Source organism: Littorina saxatilis, linkage group LG13 (assembly GCF_037325665.1).
Source record: "Littorina saxatilis isolate snail1 linkage group LG13, US_GU_Lsax_2.0, whole genome shotgun sequence".
Taxonomy (NCBI): Eukaryota; Metazoa; Mollusca; class Gastropoda; order Littorinimorpha; family Littorinidae; genus Littorina; species Littorina saxatilis.
This window is the reverse complement of record NC_090257.1, coordinates 40,927,237-40,937,322: the sequence shown is the minus strand read 5'-3', so window position 1 is coordinate 40,937,322 and position 10,086 is coordinate 40,927,237. Positions and strand designations below refer to the sequence as shown.

Genomic DNA, 10,086 nt, shown 5'->3' with positions numbered 1-10,086 from the left:
CCAGGCAAAGTAGGTCGCCTTTGCCAAACCGTCACCAAAAAGCACTGGCAAGCAGACGAGAAAGCAGCCACAGTAAAATGCCAGCATATGTTGCTTTTGGGGCGGTATGATTGTGCGAGTTAGAACCGACACTGTCGCAGACGTGCTGCATTTTGTACTGAAGAAAATGGGTAAGCACTTTGCTTTTTTGATGATTTTGCGATTGCTGTTTGATTTTTGTTCACAATCGATGAAATGATGGTCGAATGACAGTGTCTTTGTGACTGTGGTTTTAAGTTTCACTGAGTACTGTTACAAACTGACTCTCCTGTGCAGGCTCTGTTTATGTGTTTTTTGGTGATTTTCAAGTTGTCGATCGTCTCGGCATGGAAAAGCGGGTCTGTCTCCCTCTGTCTTTTTTGGTTCGGTGCTTGCAGCCTGTGACCGTCACGTGACACACTGACTGACACACGCGCGCACTACACTGACACACACACACACGCACAGACGTACGCACACACAAGCATGCACGCACACACTCGCACACACACACACATGCACAGACGCACGCTCACACAAGCATGCACACACACACACACACGCACGCACACACACACACAGACACACATGCACAGACACACGCACAATCACACACACTACACACGCACACACACACTCGCGCACGAAACTGAACCGAGAAGCTCACATGATTTATGTCTTGCCATTCCACTCAGTTGCCATCAGGACTCACGCTTTCTCTCCTCGCCCCCTTCACTGCTTCTTCCCCCCCCCCCCCCCCCCCCGGTTTATTCTCGCCCCCCCTCCCTATTCCCATCCCCACTCTGTAAGGACAGGTTGTAAGAAAAGGTGTGGCCTTAAACCTCCATCCTTCTAAAATAAAGTTCACAGACAAACACACACACACACATTTTCAGACAGATTTATTTTGATTCGATCAACCTATTTCTATTCTGGGAACGACAAACAGGAAACACACAATGCCGTCTGAATTTCCAGAAATGTTCTAGTGGCAAAGCTTATATATCTCAATGCAATGTTCACAATCACATGACCTGACAATAATCCAGCTAAGCCTGCTAAGCTAAGAACACTTGAGAATGGAAAGGGTCGGTACAGTAGACCCCCCCCCCCCCCCCCTTTTTACATTTAGTCAAGTTATGACTAAATGTTTTAACATAGAGGGGGGAATCGAGACGAGGGTCGTGGTGTATGTGTGTGTGTGTGTGTGTGTGTGTGTGTGTGTGTGCGTGCGTGCGTGTAGAGCGATTCAGACCAAACTACTGGACCGATCTTTATGAAATTTGACATGAGAGTTCCTGGGTATGATATCCCCATACGTTTTTTTCATTTTTTTGATAAATGTCTTTGATGACGTCATATCCGGCTTTTCGTGAAAGTTGAGGCGGCACTGTCACGCCCTCATTTTTTAACCAAATTGGTTGAAATTTTGGTCAAGTAATGTTCGACGAAGCCCGGACTTCGGTATTGCATTTCAGCTTGGTGGCTTAAAATTTAATTAATGACTTTGGTCATTAAAAATCTGAAAATTGTAAAAAAAACACCATTTTTTTTATAAAACTATCCAAATTTACTTATTCTCCATCATTTGCTGATTCCAAAAACATATAAATATGTTATATTTGGATTAAAAACAAGCTCTGAAAATTAAATATATAACAATTATTATCAAAATTAAATTTTCTAAATCAATTTAAAAACACTTTCATCTTATTCCTTGTCGGTTCCTGATTCCAAAAACATATAGATATGATATGTTTGGATTAAAAACACGCTCAGAAAGTTAAAACAAAGAGAGGTACAGAAAAGCGTGCTATCCTTCTTAGCGCCACTACTACCCCGCTCTTCTTGTCAATTTCACTGCCTTTGCCATGAGCGGTGGACTGACGATGCTACGAGTATACGGTCTTGCTGAAAAATGGCATTGCGTTCAGTTTCATTCTGTGAGTTCGACAGCTACTTGACTAAATGTTGTATTTTCGCCTTACGCGACTTGTTTACATTTAGTCAAGTTTTGACTAAATGTTTTAACGTAGAGGGGGGAATCGAGACGAGCGTCGTGGTGTATGTGCGTGTGTGTGTGTGTGTGTGTGTGTGTGTCTGTCTGTGTGTGTGTGTAGAGCGATTCAGACTAAACTACTGGACCGATCTTTATGAAATTTGACATGAGAGTTCCTGGGTATGAAATCCCCGAACGTTTTTTTCATTTTTTTGATAAATGTCTTTGATGACGTCATATCCGGCTTTTCGTGAAAGTTGAGGCGGCACTGTCACGCCCTCATTTTTCAACGAAATTGGTTGAAATTTTGGTCAAGTAATCTTCGACGAAGCCCGGACTTCGGTATTGCATTTCAGCTTGGTGGCTTAAAAATTAATTAATGACTTTGGTCATTAAAAATCTGAAAATTGTAAAAAAAAAATAACAATTTATAAAACGATCCAAATTTACGTTCATCTTATTCTCCATCATTTTCTGATTCCAAAAACATATAAATATGTTATGTTTGGATTAAAAACAAGCTCTGAAAATTAAATATATAAAAATTATTATCAAAATTAAATTTTCCAAATCAATTTAAAAACACTTTCATCTTATTCCTTGTCGGTTCCTGATTCCAAAAACATATCGATATGATATGTTTGGATTAAAAACACGCTCAGAAAGTTAAAACAAAGAGAGGTACAGAAAAGCGTGCTATCTTTCTTAGCGCAACTACTACCCCGCTCTTCTTGTCAATTTCACTGCCTTTGCCATGAGCGGTGGACTGACGATGCTACGAGTATACGGTCTTGCTGAAAAATGGCATTGCGTTCAGTTTCATTCTGTGAGTTCGACAGCTACTTGACTAAAAGTTGTATTTTCGCCTTACGCGACTTGTTTGATAAATGTCTTTGATGACGTCATTTCCGGCTTTTCGTGAAAGTTGAGGCGGCACTGTCACGCTCTCATTTTTCAACCAAATTGGTTGAAATTTTGGTCAAGTAATCTTCGACGAAGCCCGGACTTCGGTATTGCATTTCAGCTTGGTGGCTTAAAGTTTAATTAATGACTTTGGTCATTAAAAATCTAAAAATTGTAAAAAAAAAAAAAAATTTTATAAAACGATTCAAATTTACGTTCATCTTATTCTCCATCATTTGCTGATTCCAAAAACATATAAATATGTTATATTCGGATTAAAAACAAGCTCTGAAAATTAAATATATATAAAAATTATTATCAAAATTAAATTGTCGAAATCAATTTAAAAACACTTTCATCTTATTCCTTGTCGGTTCCTGCTTCCAAAAACATATAGATATGATATGTTTGGATTAAAAACACGCTCAGAAAGTTAAAACAAAGAGAGATACAGAAAAGCGTGCTATCCTTCTTAGCGCAACTACTACCCCGCTCTTCTTGTCAATTTCACTGCCTTTGCCATGAGCGGTGGACTGACGATGCTACGAGTATACGGTCTTGCTGAAAAATGGCATTGCGTTCAGTTTCATTCTGTGAGTTCGACAGCTACTTGACTAAATATTGTATTTTCGCCTTACGCGACTTGTTTTTTTTATTTAAGGCCCTGGTTTCTCTAGATATTACATCTGCAAAATTTAATGCACCTCCATTTTAAGACTAATTTGCAGTTAAACTCGATTTTCTAAAAAAAAAAATAAAAAATAAAAAAAAAACATTTAAAAACATAAGACGTCTTTTTTTGTTATCCTCTCTTTCGAAGGGAAATCTCTGACGTCAAAAGCTAAACAATGGCCGAAAAGCGTCACGTTAAAGTTCTGTCACTTCTTCTGCATGCATATATATATATATATGTCTGTCGAACAAGTGACAAAGAATTTCGAGTATGAAGTTTTGTCTCGGTGACTTCATCATATCAGAAGGAGAAAAGTAATCGTAAGTTGACCGCCAGGCTGTGTACGTATCGGTGTCGTATATCATTAAAAGGCGGGCTTCGAGCCCTATTCATTTCAAGGAACGTCTCGGTAACCATTGTATACACAAGGAGCTTGTCTCAGAATGTTATTCTGACTGTCCATGGCTGGTTGAAGCTGTATCACTAGTCTCAAAATGTTGTTATTCCGACTGTCGATGGCTGCATGACGCTGTATCATCGATTTCTCTCCATATAGAGATACACTTGACACTGGTACAGATGTTCTCTCCACATAGAGATACACTTGACACTGGTACAGATGTTCTCTTCCATGCCGTTGTCGGTCCCTCCGACGAGAGGACACCTTCTGTTGTTCTTTACCTCGTAGTTTTGCCAAAATGTACCTGTCATGACAGTCCACCTGCACAATAGGGACACTTTGGGGTGGTCCCGGCACAGGGTGTCCGTTCATCACAGCCTGGTACAGTCGAACCTGTCTAAAACGACCACCAAGAGGACAAACCAAAAGCTGTCGTTATAGAAAGGTGCTCGCTATGGAAAGGTGAATTATATCGGGGGAAAGTCTTGTCAGTAGGGACCCTTCTTGGTGGTCATAATTGGCAGATAGCCGTTACTGAGAGGTGGTCGTGAAAGCAGGTACCACGGAAGGACAGCAATCTCTGTAGTTGCTCCTTACTTTGTTTAACTGTTCTTTCTTTCTTTCTTGACGAAATATTTGTTCTTCTTATTCTATTTTTCTTTCTTTTATTCTTCCAGTCTTTAAATCGATAGTCAGTACAGGTCTTTTCTTTACTAAAATAAATTGTAAGCCGTGAGTGCCTGTGGCGACCGCCTGTGGCAAGCTCAGGATGAAAGCTTAAGTCAGCTTTACCGTATATATTTAGAGTACTTAAGCTGGGAGAGTCCACAAAAGGCTGAGCCTTTGTCAAGAGGTTGGTTAGGATGTGCGTACCACACTGCTTCCCCGCGGGTTTCAAGTTTTCCGGATCTGGGCGAGTCCATTTTTGTTTGTAACGGCTGGGTGAGGGGGTGGGGGTGGGGGCAGAGCTGGGTTTTCTTTATCAGGGATTTGCGGAGAAGTTTGGACGGAAGATCACAGGTTTAGTGAGTGGTAGAGTTTCGTGCAGCGGCACACAGAAGAAGTTACAACAGAGAAGCCCAGATAGAGGCCGACAACTTTGTTACAATCAGACATTCAATTCCAGACGATTTTAGACTTGGATTTACTGAGCCAGTGTCGGCACGGCGAGCGAGCGCGCGCATGCACGCAGACACACACATTCAGTCACACACACACACACACACACATACACACACACGCAAACACACACACACACACACACACACACACACACACAGCGCCGCTGAAAACAGGTCGCAAACTCTATGTAATTTGTTTCGTGACAATTTTAAGTAACCTCTCTGGGTTTTTTGTTTTTTCCAGATGTCATTTGAAGCAGAAATGGGAGCGACATACCTGTGATGAACACTAGGGACGATACCAGCCATGCTACGATCAAGCCTGAAACCTTATTTCACCTTTATTTTGGTCCCGCGTAGAATCGACACTTTCTTAAGCTTCTTACCAAACCCGTATATATATGGACAACTCTTTTGTCATGGCTACGTCAGCTATTGAAGGAACTTACTGTTTAATCAAAGCCTTTATGCGCAGAGGCGACTGTGATATGACAATATCATTTGATGTGTAGATGCGTGGTACCATGGTTGTCTGGAGAGCGCCAATGGCCTAGTACCTCCGTCTTCAGCTCTCCTGGTTTTCTCGTTATCCCAGTTTCCTTCTGGTAGATGATCTGCCGATCAGGGCTGACGGCATTATATGCCCGGGGTTGTTTCTCTGAGGCAGCGTTCTTCTCCGACTATACCTTACGTCATTTTTACGACAGCTACCTGGAAAATTAGCTTCTCTCCTAAGCACACTTGCGCGGAGGCGACTCCATCTATCGTGACTTAAAAGTTTACTGTCAGCAAAACTATCACTATCGGTACAGAGAAACATCTCTCCACATCTCACGGGTGTGCTGTCTACCGCCAACCAAAAACGTTGAACTACCGTAAATAGCTCACGCTCAACTTGAGGCAGGTGGACGACTCCGTCAATGCAGAGAAGATTGCCGTGAAAGGGGCACTACAGCGTCACCCTATCACACTCACTCATCATGGCCATGAAACGAGAACCAATCGACAGTGAAGCAGAGTCCTTCTTTTTCGACTCCGGCGGCAGACTATCGAGAAGATCGCCTAGTGATAACACTTCCATGTCAGACGTGACGTCACAGCCTCTTAACCTGACGTCACACCCCGTGAATTTCCTCACGGAGCGAGGACGGCCGGAAATGGTCGTGGACCCCATGAACGATGACGTCATGTTTTTACCACCGCGGGGCAGAGGTCACAGGCGACGAGAGGTGACGGAGTACGCCACCTACACCATCTCGCACACAGAGGAGGAGCTCAACTCCAAGCTGCTGCCCAAGAAGTACCGGTGTCGGTTCTGCGTGTACAAGACCAGCTACAAGTCGGACCTCAACCGCCACCTGAGGAAGCACGGGATCGCGCCCCAGCACTGCCCGCTGTGCAACATGCCCTTCAAGACCACGGGCAACCTGGAGAACCACATGCGGCAGGCACATGGAGACATGGCGGCCAGCATTCTACCCACCGGACTGTGCGTAGGGGAGGCAGCAGCAGCGTTGGTGAACCCTCTAGCCCTGGCCAGGGGAGTCGTGGCTTTCCCCGCTACTGCTGCGACGCCTGACATCCACCAGCCTGACCTCCTGCGGCATCACCCCGGTCTGCGTCCCCAGCTGCAGCAGGACTTTCCGGCGCTTTCCCATGCCGTGCTGTCTCCAGTCAAGCTCTTCTGCCACGTGTGTCCCTTTGTCTGCAGTGACTCTGAGGTGCTCGCTCGCCACCTTCTAACACACCCGGCAGAAGAAGAAGTCAGCAGGAACCGTCTGCAGTCCCCTGAAAAATCTGACGCATCCCATGTAGGCAGGAGGTCTTCACAGTTTGAGGCTACTGTGACCAGACTGGGGTGTAACTACTGCGGTGTCGTAGTGTCTTCTATAGACGAGCTCCAGGCTCACAGACAATCCTGCATCAATCCTGCCGAGAACCAGACCAAAGAGCACACTTCTCTCAAGTCCGCTCACTCAGAACATCTCCAAAGTTCCCAAGCAAAGCGTCCTACTGGTCAACGAAATGCAGAGAAGCTTGGTTCAGCACGCCAGGAAACCATTGAGAAACTGAGGAGGACCATTACAAACCAAGCTGAAACCGGTTCCGTTTCAGGCTCTCGATGTAATCCGGATCAGAACAAGCCTGTGGCGAGGAAAAAAATGAGCATGGTCTTGCCGCACATCCCTCTTGTGGAAAGCACTGTATCTGAAACGACTCATAGAAGACCTGATGATGATTCCAACCATGAACCGACTTCAACGCCTCTTGTGCACATGGTTCTAAGTTCGGAAAGTTCTCCAGAACCCATGGTGATCATTGAAAATGATACTGAAGAGCCTCCGCTCGAAGAAGACGATCCTCAGCCTTCCAAATCAGATTGCAGAAGGACACCTGGTGCAGATGAAAGAAAACAATTGAGAGATGCAGATGAACTGAAAGACAAGAATAACACTGACGTGGACAGTCTACAAAACAAAAATGGTGAATCTGAAATCGCTGAAGACCTCACAAGAACACGTGAGCTCAAGAGGATGTCCAGTGACACATCAAACATCCAAGACTCTTGCCATTTTTTACACACGTCGGCCCATAATCTTAGGCAATTAGAGAGAATGACAAAATCTGCAAGAAATGTTGATACCTCTCCCAGTGATCAAAGCATAGAGCATCATGTAAGTTCTCAGGCTGGACATCAATTTAGCTGCAGAACCCTTTCCATAAAGGAAGAACCCCAAAGCCCTGACTCTTCAGTGGAACCTGAGCCTTTTCAATACGAAAGAAATCCTTCCTCAAGAACATACCAGTTCAGATCTGATTCCCCTACTCCACAGTTGAGTAATTGTAGAAGATACAGTGAACGTTTAGAAGTTTGTGTTCTATGCGACCAACATTTTAGAAGCAGGATTCACCTCATCCAACATTTACTTGAAGCACATGGACTAAGAACGAGATTCAGCCACGACTTAAACCTGGACTTCAGATGCCGTTCTCTTGGCAGACGTCCCAGTGAGACGGAAGAGGATGAAATTGTCAGACCCAGGCTACAAGGGCGTGAGCTTTCAAAAATGAAACCGTTTGTAGCAGAATCTGCTCAAGCCCTACCAGTACCCGATTCAGCAGCGAACAGAACTTCTCAGATCCAAACCCCAGAGTATTCACATTCACCCGGTGTCCACTCTGCAGAAAACCAACTCTTCGCTCAACAGATGTACGCTGAATTCTACAACCCAAGGGTACTGTCACATCCACCGTCATCAGGACGTTATGCTAAACTTGTGTCAGATTTTGACGAGTTTTCTTTGAAGCCCTACGCCTGTTCTCTTTGCTTCTTCCGCACGGCTAGACTCGTAGAACTGGCAAGTCACGCGAACAACCATCTGACAGGTGGCGCCACATGCCCGCTACCAGAGACAGCCCGCTTTGGACCAATGGAATCGTTCCACGTGGAGCGTGCCACGTCACCCTTGAGGGAGTCTGTTACAGTGTCGTCTGCAGGCTCGCCAAGCCCTCTCTCTGTTAACGCTTCTGACGGAAATGGTGACTTGCCTGCTTCGTTTGACAATGAGCGCGAGCCTATAGCCTTAGATTCTCCGCTTGCTGCAGATTCCAACGGTTTTGCTGGAAATACAAGTGAACCCATGGCTCTTGATTCTCCACCTGCCGAACAATCGAGTATTCCCTTTGAAAATGCGCCCATTAGTTTGGAAACCCAAGGTGCGGCTGAATTAGATGTTGCCATTGATAACCCGGTAGCTTTGGAACAAAAGCATGATGATCAGGACTGTGAGTTTGAAGATGAACCTGCTGGTAATGGCCACGAACAATCTTTAGCGACGGAGGAGGAGGGGGGAGAGGATGATGAGGAGGTTTTGGGTGATTCAGAGAGCAGAGTCAATAGTGGTTGCTTTGCATCTTCCAAGACAAACATTTCAGCTCAGATATCGCAGGATGGGTGTAATCCCGCTACAAGTTGTGAGCCGCGTCCTGTAGATCTCACCTCTCAGTCTGAAGCGGAAACTAGCGATGTACCGGAAGTGAGATCACCAGGGCAAGACGGTGACGTCACCATGATCACAATGAATGAAGATGACGCAGAAGAGGAAGTAAGTCGTCACAGCGACGATGCACAAGACTTGGAGACTGCATGCAGCAGTCGTGAAGGCGGTAACCACGTTGCTAATCAGGCTCAAGAGGTTCGGGATACGGCTTCGTTAACCGACACCACCGTGGATTCTCCGTATGACGTAATACCCCCAGCAGATAGTGATCATGATCAGACCGGTTCTCACTGCCTTGTGTCTAATAAAGCACCAACACCACTCGAAAACGCTGAAGATAGTTTGCAGTGTGAAGGACTTGAGACAGAAACCAATGCTTGTGGCACTGATGGTGATTCGCACGTCTCTGTCTTAACTTCACAAAGACCACAGGACGCCGAAGAAAACAGCAAAGCCGATAGCACAGATCTCGGACAAGACATGGCTCACAGTTCTGCTACTCCTTTTGTCCAAGAGTCCAATCATTCTCGACGAAAATGCAGTGTCAGAACTGCTCGGTCACTGAAGCTGAACCGCGGTTCTGTTGGCAGCAGCCAAAAGATGAGATTGAGAGTTTTAAGCGCCAGAAAAAGGCGTCCCTGGCGCAGGTCAGGGCTGGCGATGACTACACCACTGGATGGCGCTTCCAGCAAGCGTTGCTCAGAGTGCGGAAAGGAGTTTGCTCTGAGGCTGTCGCTTGTACGGCATGTTCGAATCGTCCATGTTAACGGTGCTTCAACAGTGGAACCCCCCTTTTAAGAAACACACACACACAGACACACACACATATATATACATTCACATTCACATTCACACAGACACACACACACACACACACACACACACACAACTTATGTGCGCATGCACTCTGACAAAATGAAATACTGACTGATGCTGTGTTCTTTGGAAATAAATCGATGAACCGAGTGATA

The 10,086-nt window shown here is 45.1% G+C and overlaps 1 protein-coding gene across 1 annotated transcript; it reads left to right on the top strand.

Moving 5' to 3' along the window:
- LOC138945753 (uncharacterized) lies at window positions 1-9,952 on the top strand. The gene is made up of 2 exons (XM_070317252.1): window positions 1-170; window positions 5,359-9,952. The coding sequence occupies exon 2, from the start codon at window positions 6,095-6,097 to the stop codon at window positions 9,911-9,913; it is 3,819 nt and encodes a 1,272-aa protein (XP_070173353.1). The 5' UTR covers window positions 1-170; window positions 5,359-6,094; the 3' UTR covers window positions 9,914-9,952.
- Window positions 9,953-10,086: the final 134 nt, after the last annotated feature.

What these genes read in the sequence shown, in the direction of transcription:
- LOC138945753 (XM_070317252.1), top strand. Translation starts at nt 6,095, where the DNA reads ATGGCCATGAAACGAGAACCAATCGACAGTGAAGCAGAGTCCTTCTTT.